The sequence below is a fragment of the Manis javanica genome, chromosome 2 (genome assembly GCF_040802235.1).
Source record: "Manis javanica isolate MJ-LG chromosome 2, MJ_LKY, whole genome shotgun sequence".
Classification (NCBI taxonomy): domain Eukaryota; kingdom Metazoa; phylum Chordata; class Mammalia; order Pholidota; family Manidae; genus Manis; species Manis javanica.
Window position 1 is genome coordinate 7,020,949 of NC_133157.1, and position 15,225 is coordinate 7,036,173.

The following is a 15,225-nucleotide window of genomic DNA, read 5'->3' on the forward strand; positions in this document are numbered from 1 at the left end:
TCCAGCAGGAAGGGCCCTGAGGGATCACAGAATCCACCTTCTCTATCGTAGAGATGGGTGACTGAGGCCAGTAGGGAAGGGGACTTGCCCAGAGTCAGGGAATGAGTTAGGAGTGAGGCTAACTGCCCCTAGGTCCAGAGCCTAGGAGAAGGGGCACATGGAAGGCTGGACGTGGTGGCAGCAGGCAGGCACACAGGCTTCTAGCCCTCACCTAGAGCTTCCAGGATCAGATGAATGAAGTTGACCCTCTCATCCTCCAGCCCCTGGTGGGATTTCACGGGCACGTTCATGTACCCATAACGGTGCTCGTTGCATACGTGGACTGAGACCCCTGCGGAGAAAGGCCCAGTGAGGAGTGGGAAGAAGGCTGGCAGAACCCAGCAGAGAAGTCTTGGGCCCAGTCCTGCTGGTGACCCAGTGCACGAGTCCTCTGATGGCTGCCCAGTGTTCTCAGGCTAAAGACCAGACAGCCCTGCCTACCCTTCCTGCCTCTGCCTGCACCATGCCCTCCCTCTCTTACCGTGCTCCAGCCTCTTGCCTTGTGTTCCCTGCTACCACAGGGACTTTGTACCTGCTGGTCCTGTTGCCTGAAATGCTCTTTCTTGCTCTGTTTGCCTTGCTAATGCCTGTCCATAAAGCCCCAAAGTTCACATCCTCCAGGAAGACTTCCCTGACCAGGTCAACTCTAATCTAAGCTCTCAGAGCACCTGTAATCAAGCTCTCCTTCCTGTCACAGTTGTGATTGGACATTGATTGGTGTGATCCTTTGACTGGACTGGACTGGAGGTTCCAGGAAGTCAGATACTGCCTAGCTTGAGTCACCACTGTCTCCCCAGTGCCTGGCACACTGTAGGTGCTCCATAAATATTTGCCTAATATTTATGGAGCACCTACAAGGACAGAGACACCTATGGAGCCAGAATAAGGACACCTAACCTACTGGGGTAGTGGGGTCAAGAAAAGCCATGACCTGAAGGATAAACAGGAGTTAAGCTGAATTGCAGAGTGAAGAAGGACATGCAAAGCAGAGGGAACAGCATGTGCAAAGGCCTAGACGCCTCCAAGGAAAGCTCAAGGAGAGCTGATCCTTACCAGCAGCCTGACAGGCATAGGCGAAGACAATGATATCATCGAAGGGCCAGGTGTAGTTAGGGTGAGGGGGGTAGAAGGCAAGCTGGGCTGCCCCCTCAGCCCGCAAGGATACCAGGAAGGTGGAATGGACCATGGGGACACGGAAGCAGCCCCGGCGCTGGCGGTTCTTGGTGGGGAAGTACTCAGCTGTGCGGCGGTAGTAACCCTGGGGAAGGGGTTGCTCTGGATGCAAGAGGGCCTCTCTCCATCCCCAGAACACCCCCAGGCCTGTAGGCTCTTTCCGCCATGTCCCTGCCATCCAGACCTCAGGCCTCCTGAGGCCCCTATCCATGGCCTTACCTGGGGGGTGATCCCACACCAGAAATTGGAGTAGTAGGTCTGGGAATCCAGCATTGGGGCCACCACGGGCAGCCCCTGCTCTACCAGAAGCCGCAGTGTCTGGTTGTTGGTCAGAATGTTGTCTGTATCTGCAAACTTTGGGGAGGAGGATGCCACAGGCCCCAGACAAGGCCACAGCACCCCAAGGATTCAGTGAGTAGAGTTCCTTCAGATTGCCAGAGATCCAGAGAGTCTCCCAGGATTCAAAGGGTTTCCCTTAGAGAGGTCTAACCTATAAGCTAGTAGACCTGTTTCAGGACCAAGGATCTAGTCTGGGGCATGGCTCGGGGATTGGGTCCAGAGATTAGACTTTTGTTGCTGTCCAAAGAACTTTATCTGAGATCTGACTGAGGCAGTAGAACGAAAGACCTACTCTGAGCTCTAGTCTAGGGAACTAGGCTCAGTTTACCCTATAGGTTCGAGCCCGGGAACCTAGGCTATATATATACTCCAGGATCTGTCTCAAGGATCCAGGCTAAGTACTAGTCTGAACTCAAGCATAGGGATCAAGCTCAATATCTGGTCTGGGTCTGACCCATGTTGCTAGCTGAAGGATCCAGCCTAAGGTGGGTAAGTCACGCCAAGAGTTCTTTCAGGGACAGACACCACCACCTGTGGGAAGCCCAATCCTAGGTCAGGCTTTCTTACCAGGATATAATCAGCCCCCCAGTCTCTGGCAAAGGTCAGGGCTTCCTGTTTCAATTCCATCAGAAACTGGTGCCTTTCTTTGGTCCAGTGCTTGGGACCCTCTTCGTCTGGGTAGGACCTGAGAGGGTAAAGAGACTGGATGTTCCCATGGGGCAGGTGAAGAGCAATGGACGGAGCCCTGGCCTGGAGGCTGTGGCTCGGTGCTGTCCCTCTTCCTCTCCAGTTTGCAGCTGCTGCCCGTCTTCCCCAAAACCTTTCCCCTCAGATCACCACCTAGGCTCCCCCTCGGGCCTCCAGACCACAGCTGCATAGTCATCACCCACAGCCGCCAGCCACTCCTGCAGCATCTTGGTGGTGGTGTCCACGTTGTGGTCCGTGGCACACCTGGGGACACAAGAGGAAAGGGTGAGGGGCAGAGCCATTGAAGGACCAAACCCCAAGGCAGCCTTGATCCCTGGAACACCAACACGTGGGAAGCTGGCCTCTCTTGTGTGCAGCAGAGGTAGGTGTGTTATGGAGGAGGGCAGGCAGCCAGGTCCTGATCACGGGTCTGTGACCCGCTGTGTGGCCTCAGGCAAGTCGTGGCCTTCTCTGGGCTTCCCTTCCTCCCTCTGTAACTATTAGCGGTCCTGCCTCGCTCATGGGCTGATATAACGGAATGCAAATACATTTTGAAAGATGAAATGTACTCAACTTTAAACACCCTGCCGTATTCCCTGGTTATCTTCCCTGTGTGACAGGTCAGCCCCCTCTCCTGTCTGAGTCGGGACTGGAGAGAGGAGCTGCTCCTTCCTTCCATTGCAAGTTGTGGTAAGAACCAGAGCACACTGTGAGCCTCCAGGAGAAGCGCTGATGAGCCCAAGCTCCACTGCCACAGAGCAGGACCCCTCCTCCTCTTTGCAGAAGGGGCTCCCATGACGGAGAGAGGCAAGGGGTTTCTCCAGGACCTCAGGTTTTCGGTGGTACTGCTCCTTTAAGCCAATTCCTCAGAAGTGAGGACTAACTACGTGTCAAATCTTGTAGGGGTGGGAACTAACTAACTCCTGAACTGTGGTAATTGTGGGCAGCCTCCCCAGGCCACGGCTCCACCCCCGGCCCAACTCCCACGCGATGTGGAGAGTAGTCTGTCATTTCTCTCAGCTTGTCCCCAGCCTCTGCGCAGGCCTCCTCCCTGCTCTGGCCTCCACAGACTGTGGCCTCTGATTCCACAGTCCCTGTGGGGATGCCTGGATGCAGACTCCAGGGAGGGTCTATGCCTGGTTGGCAGGACCCAGCCCCTCTTCTGGAAGAGGCTAGAACCAGCCCCGCAAAGGGGGAGCCAGTCTGACTACTCTGCAGAGCAACATGGAGCCCAGGCAACCCCACCTGCTCCCCAGGAATCCCCGGTCCTGCTGATGTCTGCCACGTGGGGCCCCAAGGGATCCAGCTATCCTGTCTGCTCCATTACAAGTCAGGCCAACGACGGTCCCATGGGGGTTGAGGGCTAAGGCAAGAGGGTCTGGGCCCAACTTAACACCCAGAGGTGCCAAGAGGGGGAGCAGGGGCCAGGGTGGGTGTCCCGGAGTCAGCCTAAGGCCCCAGAGGTCAGTCTGCAGGGCCAGGGGGAGAAGGGGTCCTGTGACAGGCCTGCATGCAAGGGCCTGGGCCTGTCTGGGTGGTGTCTGGACAGGGAGTAGACAGGGCATCTGAAGCGGAGGCTCTCTGTGGGGCTGGTGGGAAGGTGCCCAGTGGGTGCCAAAGTCCGGTCTCTCTCACCAGAGGGCCAGCCTGGCCCGGGGGTAGTCCAGCCGCTCCAGGGCGCCCAGGTAGTGGGGCAGTGAGTGCTCGGCATTGCGGGCCAGGATGGCAAGGACCACGGCGGGCAGCGGCGGCTCCGAGACGCCCACAGCTTGCAGCCGCGGCCCCAGCAGGAGCAGCAGCTGGAGCAGCGGGGCGGCGGGGCCAGCGCGCATGGCGGCCGCTCGAGAGGCGGCTGCGGTGGCCCCCGGGGCTCCCGGGCCGGCCGAGGGGAGTGGGCGGGGCGGCCCAGGCGGGGCGAGGCGGGGCCTGGGTCCGGGGCGGAGCCAAGGGGGGCCCCGAGAGGGTTGGCGGAGCGAACCCCCCAAGAATGGGCTCCCAGCCCCAGCCCTATCCGTGGATTCTCAAGGGGCCACTCCGATGCCAGGGGCACGGGAGTGCCAGAGCCCGGAGACCCGCCCCAGACCCGACCTAGGAGCAGCACCCACCGGCGCCCCCCCCGCCCCCCGGCTGGACGACGGAGGGGTGAAAGGAGGAAGAGGGGAGGGTCTGGGGTGACGGCATCCCAGCTGCCCCGACGTCTGAGAAACACTCGCTCCCTGAGCGTTCAAGGCCCGGAAACCGGCTCCACTGAGCGTCCGACGCCCGAATACGGATTCCCCGCCAGCCATCCGACCCTCGGCCCTTAGCCGCAGACTCCGCGGAGCGGCCCCGGCTCCGCGGCGGCCCTTCCCGGGTCCCCGGCCCCGCCCCCTCTCTGGCCGCGGGCGCCCTCTGGCGGGCCCAGACGGAGCTTCTCAGACTCAAGGGGCCACGCGTGGGCCTGAGAGCAAGACCCGCCTTGGGGGACGGTGACGGGGTTCCCCTGACCTGGGCGCGCCATCCCTCTGCTTTCCGAGCCCGGCGTCTCCCGCGTGTCATCGTCTTGGCTTCCGTCGCCGCTCCGGCCCTTAACGAGAGCAAAGTCCACTCTTAGACTGAGTGTAGACCTAGGGGCACCACAGAGCCACCCAGGGTGACCCAGCCCCCTCCAAAGCAGGAACAGTCTTTCTGGCCTCCCCTCGGTACAGGCGGGGTCCTGAAGCCCCTGCTGAGATGGAAAGGGGTCTCTATCCTCTCTTAGGAGAAGGCAGGGGAGGGAATGGGCCCGGAGGCGCCAGTGCTCTGGGCATCTGCCACCAACCCCAGTCAGGCCACTTGATCTGAGCCTCAGCTCCTCATCTGGGCAGGGTTGTAAGGATTCCTTGACAGAATGAATGCACTTGAACGGATGGCCCTCTGGAGCCTGGCGCAGGAATTCCTGGGGCTTCCAGACATGACTGGGGAACAGCCAGGCCCCCCTTCCATTCACCCCCCCCCCACCCAGTGGGAAGGCCTACTCTCCTGTGGCACCTCTGGGTGTAGGGCCAAGCCTGCACACACTGTCTCCACTGAGAGGGGAGGGCCAGGGGCCCAGCAAGGAATGGACTTGCCTAGTGATGGTGCAGCATGTGGGGGCATCAAACCCTGGAGTCCTGGTCTCCAGCCTGGCTCCAAAGCCTCCACCAGACCCCAGCTGAAGCTTCCAGGTGGGCAGCTTCCCAGCAGTGGCCCTGCAATGGAAGGCCCAAAGCCCCTTGGAAACATCTGGCAAGACTCACATGTCCCTTCTCTCACATGTTGGCCTCTGGCCAGAAGGCACGCCCAGCCACAGAATGGGGATTCCCTTTCTAAAGTGAAGCTGTGCCCCCACCTCATCCATCCCAGGGGCATCCCAGAGCCCCACCCATCCTATTGGTCATGGGGGTCTTCTCCATTCTCCTCAGGCCCCAAGTCCTTCCCCTTCTCCCAAAGTATTGACTCCTCCCATCTTCACCTCCCTCCCTCCCAGCTCACCCTCCCTGGTCCAGCCAATCACTGACTCCCTTGCCCAGGGATTCTCACATCACCCCTGCCTGGAAAAGCCCTATAGCCACCTCACTTTGGGGTAGGTTAGGACTGCTGCAAACCTGTGATCTCCACTCTCAGCTGGACTCGGCCAGCCCAACAGTCCAGTTTCCCTCTGCTCCTCAGTGGCCCCTCTCCTCAGTGGCTTTTCACATGCCCATAGTTTCTGCAGCCCCCACTGCAGCGAGGATCTCCCTGTGACTTTCTGGAGGAAACAGAAGCCAACACCTAGGAACTCTTCTTCATTTCCAGCCTTTAAACCTTCCAGCCCTGCTCCCCAAGCCAGCCTCTGCTCTCACCACCTGGCACAATGGAAGAGGCACCCCCTCTTCACTATGGAACCGCCCCTGGGCTCCAGATCCCTTCCTCTTGCCCGTCCGGGATCACCAACCTCCCTGTCTTGTGGATCCTTTCTTCAACATTCCAAAGGACCTAAATCTCCCCAATTTAAAATAAGAGAATGCCAAGCTGCACACTGGCCCCAGTCTGCAGTCTCATCTCTCCCTCCAGATCCCAGGAAAGGGGAATCTGTGCTTTATTCCCTCTTTGTTTTACATTCTCATTTCTGTTCGCAGCTTGACACATGCCAAGGCTGCTCCAGCCAAACTGCTCCTGCCAAGACCAGTGTCCTTTCTCTTGGTCACTCCCTGCAGTGGACGCTTCCTCTGCATCCAAGATGGCTCACTTCAGCAGCTAACTGCATGGACCATTCCCTCACACTGACGTGTGTCTTAACTGCCCACCAGACTCAAATTCCATCTGTCCCAAACAGAGCCCTGCTCTTTTCCCCAAGCTTGCTCCCCCTCTGGTGGCCTCCCTACTCTAGGGAACAGCACCTCTGTTCGCTAGTCCCTTGAGCTGGAGACCTGGGTGTCACTGATGACAAGTCCCTCTCTCAGCACACTCCCTCAGCCCATCCTGGCAATCCACCTCCTCAGCGTCTCCTGTGGGTGGCCACCTCTTTCCTTCTGCACTGGCACTTGCCTGGCCCTGGGCACTGCACTGCCCAGAGCCCCTTCACACCAGGAGTTCTCCCTAGAAACCATTCTGCACTTGGTGCCCTAAAATGCCTGACAGTAACACCATTCAGGGGCTTCCCATTCCTCTCAGCATAGAGCTCAAAACACTCAAGGCCCTGGCCCTGCAGGACCCGCCTGATGCTCGTCCAACTCCTCTGACCTCCCCTCCCCGCCCCTATCTCCTGTTTCAGCAACTGGACTATGTACAGTTTCCAGAACACTCCATGGCTTAAGACCTTCACACATCCTTTATTTTTTCGTTTCCCTGCTTGAACTGATCTTTCTGGCCTCCAGTCTCAGCTTCAGCTTCCCTCCTCTGGACAGTCTTCCCTGATGTCATGGCTCAGGAGGGGCATAACCCTACATGGCATCCTATATAATCGCATTCATTCAGCAAATAGTTATTGAGCACATGCCATGTGCAGGTAGAATTCCAGGTCCTGGGGTGCATAGGACAATCTCTGCTCCTAGGATGCCCACATTCTGGTGAGGGGAGAGAGATCGGAAGCAAGCGAACTAACACATTAATAGTTTGAAAGAATGGGAAATGCTATGAGCAAAATAAAGCCAGTTAATAAGAACAGAGAGTAGCTGGGGGTGGAGGTAATACCAAGTAGCGGGCTCAGTGAAGACATTTCAGAGCGGAAGGGCAGCCAGCCCAGGTCCGTTCTGGGGGAAGTGTTCGTTGCACGTGGAGGGAACAGTTGGAAACAAAGTCCTAGGGCAGAATAAGCAAGGAGGCTGGAGCCAAGTGGCACGGGGAGCGCAGTGAGAGGGGAGGGCCACCGGGGGCTTTGAAGCCAAGGCAGGATTTCGGGTTTTTTTAAGTGTAATAGGAAGACATTGGAGGGGGTAAACAGAGGGGTGACATGACTTGTCTTAAAAAGGTTGCTGTGGCTGCAGCTCAGGGAGGGCCCCAGGGGACAGCCGGAAGCCGGAAGCCGGAAGCCGGGAGATCCTGGAGTGAGGAGTCAGGTTGACTCGGCGTTTGCTACCTGGCTGGTTACTGAATGGGGGAGACCTGAGGGGGAGCAGGACAAGAATCGGGTTGTCTTTTGGGCCTTACTCAGAGCTGCCTTTTAGGCCTCCAGGTGGGAGCATCACACGCCACACACACCTGCCAGGCTGGGGGTTCTGAGGAACACTGCAGGGACGTGTCTGCCTCATTCACTATTTTATCCCCAGTCCTAGAGCAGGGCCAGCTGGGCATAGAGGGGGCCCTCAATAAAAATACGGTGGAGTCACTGCTGAGGCCGAGCAAACACCTGAACTCTCACACTCATTTTTTATTCCCCCAAAATATAGTAATAAGACATACTCTGCAAAGGTACCATTGGACCAAATTCTCAGAAATGCTAAAGCAGTGGTTCTCAAGCATGGTCCCCAGACCAACCAGAAATTGTTAGAAATGCAAATACTTAGGCCCCTCCCCATACCCACTGAATCATTAACTGGGATGGCAGTTAACCACCCAGCACCCAGGTGATTTAGATACAGCTTAAAGTTTGAAGCTGCTCTTCTCTGGGGGTCTAAGGCCTCATTCTCTGGGTCAAATAGGATGCATGCCTGAAAAAAAAGTGACTGGGCCCATCTGGCTGAATAGAACCCAGACCACCCTGGACAGCCATCTAGCTGGGCTCTGGGTTTTTCTTCCGCAACGTCTTCTCACCCCCATCTCTCAGCCATTGTAGTTCTGGCCAAGGCCAGTTGGTGGCACCAGTGCCTCAGGCTTCACCCTGGCTGGGAAGTAGCGACCCTGGAAGAACTGTTCCCTCCCCAGCGCCTTCTATGGGAGCCGCAGCTCCAAGGTCTGCCCACTGGCAGAGGCTCTGCAGAGTGACCTTCCTCAGGGACAGGGGTTCGGAGGTTGGTATATCCAAGGTGAGGGCCAACCCCCTTTCTGGAGGTTAGGAAGGGGGGCTAGAGGAACCCCCTTGGCAGAGAGACATTAGGGGTGTCTGGACTGTGGGACTTGGGGGTCGTGAGCCCAGGCAGGCAGCTCTGGTCCACTGGACTCTGGCCACACCCCTGTTAACCCTCAACCTACCCTGCCCCACCCATGCAAGGTTTCAGGTGCTGCTTCCCTGCCAGTGTCTGGAGGCACCTGGAGGTGCCCCAGGGCCCAGACAGAGCCCCAGGGTTGGGGGTCCTCCCGGCCTGAGAGTCAAGCAGGCCGGGAACGGGGGCCCACAGCAGAGAGGATGCTTGGGTGGAGCTCTTACCAGCTGCCAGCTTCATGTCCCGGGTTGGGGGCTCTCTGGACCCCTGTCCAGCCTGGTAGCCAAGGTAGCCCAGGATCCTGGCCAGAGGAGGAGCCCATGCCCGGCTCCTGGTCGTAGGTGCAGCTCAGCAGAGAGCAGTCCAGGAGCCCCGCCTGGGCTCCCTCCCACCTCAGTTTCCAAGCCCAGTTCCAAGAGGACCCCAGGCCGAGCACAGGCTTGCCCCCCATCAGCACCCCTGCCCCTCATCTCCCTATTTGAGGGGGACTGAGACCCCCCAAATCCAGCTGGAGTCATGCTGCCCATTCTACTTAGATCTAGCCTGCCTCGGCCTCTGCTCCAGGAATCTGCCCTACCCCCTCCTCTCCAGGGGTCCCACCCAATGCCCACACCCACTCCACAGGACCCCCCTCTCCCACTTGGCCATCCCTCCTCTCCCAGGGTCCCAGATGTGGAGCTGCCCTCTGAGGCTCTGCCTCTGTCCTCAGGAGCCTGGGGCCGGGCCAGCTGTTTTCCCTCTGCAGCGGCTGTTTTGCCCATCAGGAAGCAGCCCTGGCTCCTTTGCTAAAATCGTTGCTGTGGCTGGGCTGCAGCGTGGCAGCCCTGCTGGGCCAGGGCCTGGGAGCGGTTAACTCCTCTGGGCCCGGCAGCGCCTTCTCCTCCCAGCCCTCTCCCTTCCACCTCCCTCCCACCCACTAGGATGGCCAGTCGTAAGAATTCTGGAGACCCCAAGATGACCAAGCATTACTACTGCCTCCCAGCTCAACGACTGCTAACCTGCCCACCCTCCTCTCAAAAGATCCTTGTCCTCAGGTGCCCCAGGTGAGACAGAGGTTCAAAGGGATACATGTTACCCTCATTCTTAACAATAATAACAAATAGCTATCACTAACCCACAGCTGTTGGCAAGCCTTGTGCCAAGTGCTTTAAAAGTATTATATAACTTGATTTTCACAACAACCCTGTGAAGTGGGGATTATTTTAACTTTACAGGTGAGGCTTCTACAGGTGAGGCTTGCCCAGCCCCACCCAGAGTTGGGGTTTGACACTCGGCTGCCTGCCTCTCTCTGGCCAGCCCTGGTGGAGTCACTTGGGGGTGGTGGTAAGATTCCCTGAACAAATTGCTCCAGGTTTTCCTTCCCTGGTCTGGTCCTTGGTAGTGGCATCTGTGAAGTGGGAAAACTGCTGGGTGGAATTAACAGCACAGGCTCCTGCGGGCTGAGTCTGAAGCTGTGCCAGGCTCTGCACTCAACACCTATCAAGTATTTATTAGTAGATCATGCCTCTTGGAGGCGGCAGTCAGCCCGGGCTAGAATCCCAGCTTTGCTGCTTCCCAAGTGATTACTTCTCAGAGTCTCAGTGTCCAAAGCTGGAAAATGGACATAAGAATCACATGTACTGCATCTCCGATCAGCAGTGAAACGGATGCGAATGCAGATCGAGTGGTTGGCCCAGGACCTAGCCCCGACAAAGCGGGCGGGAAATGTCACCCTCTACTGTTACAGCTATTAACCACAATGCGGAAGGATCTGAGGGGCCTACTCAGCTGTGTGCCCACAACGGGCTGGCACCTAAAAGGGCTCTGTTGTTACCTGTGAACAAATGAACCCTGGTCCGGTGGTGCCTACATAGGGACAGCAAGCTGCGAGATGAGGCACATCTTGCCCAAAAGTACACAGTTACTGGGTGGAGCTGTGCAGATTCCAAGGTGCCCTGCCCTTAACTCCTGCACCTCTGTGGCCTTCCCTCCCGAGGCCGGAACTTGGTCTGGTGGGAGAGGGAGGAGGGACAAGGGAACAGGGACAATCCCAGGGCTGAGACAGCCTAGAAGGTGACTGGGCCGTGGCTGGGTGGGATCTCAGGGTCTGGGAACGACCCCTCAGGATGCAGTGACCCGTGCTCTCCTCCTTCGTCCCCTCCCCTCTGCCCACCATGGGTCAGCTCCCTGGTCCCAGCCTAGACATCTGGAACAGGGGCAGACAAAGGGCTGCGAGGAGGGACAATAACCTTCTGTCCATTTTCAGATGCTGGGCTGGGCCTGGCCAGGGCTGGGGGCCGGAGCCCCGGCGAGGCGGTGCCAGGCCCCCCGCGGGCAGCGGACAATGTTGGCAGTGATGGAGAGGAGGCATTTCAAAGTGTTTTGTTCCCACTGACCCCCTCCCCCTAACATCTCGCCCCGGCTTGGGGTGAGGCCCCAGCCCCACCCCCCAGCCACCCAGGCCCCTGCTCCTGGCGGCTTGGGGACCGGCCACATTCTTGACCTCAGGGGAAAAGTTTAGACTCTTTGCGCCCTGGGCAACAATGACAGTGTCACAGAACTGATTTAGGAGCAGCACTTATCATCACAAAGCAGCAGACAAAGAGCCAGGGCTGAGAACGCGCCAGCCTCTGCGCCTGCTCCTCCAAGCGCTGCTCACTTCTCTCTGGGCTCTGCCTGGGCAGGACTGGGTGCCAGGGCCCCAACCCTGGGCGTGCTGGAGGAGGGCTGGAGGTGGGGAAGGAGAACAGGAGAAGGGATGGCGGCTCCCACTGGGAATCAGGGGGCCCAAGAATGGCTTCCTGCTCTGCTGCCAATATGCTCTGCAACCCTGAGCAGATCCTTCTCCACCCCGGCCCTCAGTTTCCCTGTCTGTAATAAGAAGGCTAAACTATAAGGATTCATAGTTGAGGCAGGCAGGCAGAAGGCTTTCCACGATGATGATGGTGGCTTCACTCGGGTACCAGGCACTGTGATCACTACCTGCTTGCTGGCCCTCACTCCCCACCCCACCTTCATTTTTTCCACTGAGACCACTCAGGTGGCATCCCCCCCTTATTCTCTCAAGGGAGGAGGGGATGATCAATGGCAGATGGCAGTCGCAGAAACAACACTAAGAGACAGCTAGCTGCACGCTCAGGACAGAGCCTCCACCTCGGGCTTCCTAGACACCCAGCAACTCCTCCAGTGGCCACCCAGAGAAATGTCTCCTGTGAGTACAGCCCTCTTGGCCGCTTTGATCATTCAATCCTCGTCGACCTTGCTGAGCTGAGGTACCATGAACCCCTGTTTGCAGTTGATGACTGAGGCTTAGAGGAGCTGAGTTACTTGTTCTGGGCTACACAGCTTGGAGGCTGTGGGGCCAAGACACAAGGCATGGCTGGTTCAGGACTGATCATACTGCAGGGGGAAGGAGAGAGGCAGTGAGGCAGCTGGGCCCTGGTGAGTCCTGGGTGGGAGGGCCTCTTCTCCCTGCCAGAAGGCTATGAATAAATAAATGTCTGATTACCCCCAGGGGGAATTCCACCCTCAGAGCAGGTGCCTTTAAAAACTAGATTGATTCTTGTCTGTGGGCAGAGGTTGGCCTGGGCCCCAGACACTCGGATGTGGGGGATTTGACGCGATGACCTCTGGTGCAGACTTCCTAGGAATTAGAGGCAGGACAGACCAGTTAAGGGCTTGGGCCTGCTCTGCTATTTCCTGGTCCATGGACAAGTTACTTCAACATTCTTCTGTGCCTCAGTTTTCCAAACTGTAAAACTGAACCCACTTTGTAGAGTGTAGTGACAATTCAGGGAGGGACATGGAAGGCCTCAGACAGCACCTGACTCACTACAGGGCTACCTCAGCCAGGTCCTGTGGCCAAGACATCTCAAGGCAGGCACTGCTGGGGTGCTGTGGCATGTGGTCAGCTGCTGACCTTGCTTTCCAGGAAGTTGCTGGGCTTTGATTACAGCACGAGGGCCCATGGTTTAGACACCGAGGGCAAAGGGGGCCCTGTTCTCCACGTCCTGTAAAGCACAGGCCAACCAGGGCTTCCTGGGGACAGAGCGGATTGTGGCTTCTCTGATGCCTGGGGAGGGATTGCTTAGCCCTGGGTATGGTGGCTGGAGAGAGGACAGAAAGGGCAGGAGGCCCTGGGAGGTGCTGTCCAGAGCCTGCCCCCACCACCCTTTAAATCCAGAGGGACCAGACTTAATGTGGCCAGGTGGCCAAATGTGGCATCCACAGTGTAAACAGTACTGCCCTTAATGTTGGAAGGGTTCCTGATGGGTTTGAGTCCCAGCTCTGCCACCTTGCTGTGTCATCCAGGATGAGTTGCTACCCCTCTCTGAGCTCATTCTAAAAGTCTTCAAAGAGACATTCTAAAAGAGAATCCTAAGTGTTCAAAGGAGATCATCCCCTAAACCTCTGTGATTCCAGAAATCTAATCCAAAAGTTTCCAGGCACCCTGCTCCCCAGATTCCAGCCCCAACTCTCCGCCTTCATCCCCCTCAAGCTCGCCTCCAGCTTCTCTAACCACCTCTTTGGCCCCCCTTCACCAAACTTCCAGTGATGCAGGCAGCTCGGGCAGGGGGCAAGATAGTCCCATGGAAAATGTCACAGATTCCTGGGGACTTGTCATAGAGTGTGTGGGGGTCCCAGAGAGCCCCAGCCAGGACGGCCTCTCCCTCCCTCACTGCCTGGTTGTGGGGCCAAAGAAGCACTCACCTGGACAGAACATCTTGGGGTCTCTCTTGGCCTGGGAGGTCGATGGCACTGCTGGGGCCGTCTCCTGCACAAAATGACTTCCCCACTGGTTCCTGCTGATGAGAAAGACTGGTCAGCAGGCTCTCAGGTGCCAGACTGCCCTTCCCGGGCACAGATTTTCCTGGCATCTGCAGGGCAGGAGGGGCACTGGCAGGGGGCTGGGCAGGGGGGCAGGGAACAACTGGGGCAAAGGTATCTCTTGGAGGGCTTGTCCCCAGCCCCTAACCCCACTCCCTTGCCTGACACTGCAGACTAAGGGGCCAGGAAGCCATAGACCCTCGGGAGTCAGGCGAGGGTTGATGTCAGAGGCTGAGCCCAGGTCCCCGCCCCACCCAACCCCACCCCTGCAACGGGCCAGCATGGCCCAGGCTGAGGTGTTTGCTTTTCCCGTCCTCACACTGACTCCATTCAGACGCCTTTCTCCTCCCCCAGCCAGTGTGGCCAGCAGGCCAGGGAGCCAGGGAGAGAGATCACCACCCACCCTCCCTTCTTCCCGACCTCATCCTCTCTTGGAGACTGGGCAGATGGGGCCCCTCAGAGGAGGAGGTGGTGGCAGGAAGACAGGGCATGAAGTGAGGTCAGGAAAGAAGAGAAGAGGGACAGGGTGACGTAGAGCCTGGGGGTGAGCAGGACTCCTAATGGAGGGCCCCAGTCAGAGGTGGGGAAGGAGGGGTGCAGATCAGGAGCCTGGGGCAGAGGCTGGCACAGGGGGCAGGGAGCGCCTCCGCAGGCTGAGCCAGCGCCTCAGGCCTGGCTCTGGGCCACCAAGGTGGGCAGAGCCCAAGGCAGACCCTGAGGCTGGGAGCCCCTGACCCTCACCTGAAAACCCGTCTCCTCCTCATCCCCAGGGCTGGGGCCTGGTCTGGGGCCAGGGGCAGGAGGAGGGTGAAGAGTCTCCCCAAGTCAGAGGGCCGGCCGTGGGGGAGGCATCTCAGGGGGTCCTGCTCTTTGCTCTCTCTGACTGTCACATTGGTACATAAAGGGGGTAGAAAGGTCAGATGAGGCCTTTCAGGCCCGTGGGAAAAACTCTGCCCACTTCCCTAATGCATATTTATTGGTGTGAGACACTGGGGTGGGAGGAAGCCCCCTGCCCCCACCGGCCGCCCTGCCAGGCCAGGTTAGCACTAAGAACAGGCTTCGTGTCACCCAAATCCTACTCTTTGTCTCCAGATTGGCTCCAGAGTCCTCCCCCTTCCCTCCTCCCCTTGCCCCCCCCTCTCCCCCTTTGGGGTTGCCAAGCAACTGTGGAAGGGTAGCTGAGATATTTTCTTTATTACAAGCAAAAGCAAGACAGCATCCTGGCCCCAGGAGGGGAGCAGGGTGGGGGCTGGCAGAGGTGGTGTCTTGTGCTCTAGGGGAACCTGGCTGCCTCGGTGTGCTCTGGGCGTGGGCAGTGAGGGGACAGGGCCTCACAGCCCAAGAGAAGTTGGCAGATGGAAGAGAGTGGTGGTGGGAGCACAGACATCGGTCCGGTCTGTGCGAGGCTGAAGGAAGTGGCGGTGCCAGGAGACCCTCTTCACCAGCCGTGCATTCTGTGCTGAGCCATCTCCTTTCCCTGGGACTGAGTTTCCTCCTTGATGAAACGGGAACAATAACATGTATTATCTCATTGAATGTTCACATGAACCTCAGGAGACATTTATCTGTCCCATTTTACTGGTTGGGAAACTGAGGCTCAGAGAAGGGGAAGTGGCATACA

The 15,225-nt window shown here is 58.1% G+C and overlaps 1 protein-coding gene across 6 annotated transcripts in view; it reads right to left on the reverse strand.

The window, feature by feature from the left end:
* CERCAM (cerebral endothelial cell adhesion molecule) overlaps positions 1 to 15,225 on the reverse strand; it is a 39,465-nt gene that overhangs the window by 4,484 nt on the left and 19,756 nt on the right. The window contains exons 3-13 of one of the 6 annotated variants that reach the window (XM_073223694.1): positions 14,940 to 15,099; positions 14,346 to 14,487; positions 13,488 to 13,579; positions 5,844 to 5,986; positions 5,328 to 5,447; positions 3,874 to 4,804; positions 2,392 to 2,502; positions 2,119 to 2,236; positions 1,432 to 1,566; positions 1,093 to 1,297; positions 212 to 331 (exon numbers count right to left, since the gene is read on the reverse strand). In XM_073223694.1, coding sequence (XP_073079795.1) covers positions 212 to 331; positions 1,093 to 1,297; positions 1,432 to 1,566; positions 2,119 to 2,236; positions 2,392 to 2,502; positions 3,874 to 4,070 — 886 coding nt within the window. In that variant the 5' untranslated portion in view covers positions 4,071 to 4,804; positions 5,328 to 5,447; positions 5,844 to 5,986; ... (1 more) ...; positions 14,346 to 14,487; positions 14,940 to 15,099. Of the gene's footprint in view, positions 1 to 211; positions 332 to 1,092; positions 1,298 to 1,431; positions 1,567 to 2,118; positions 2,237 to 2,391; positions 2,503 to 2,812; positions 3,090 to 3,873; positions 4,805 to 5,327; positions 5,448 to 5,843; positions 5,987 to 9,022; positions 9,399 to 13,487; positions 13,580 to 14,345; positions 14,488 to 14,939; positions 15,100 to 15,225 lie in introns of those variants that run through there. The other 5 variants (XM_017648309.3, XM_073223696.1, XM_073223705.1 and 2 more) reach the window with 5 other exon arrangements.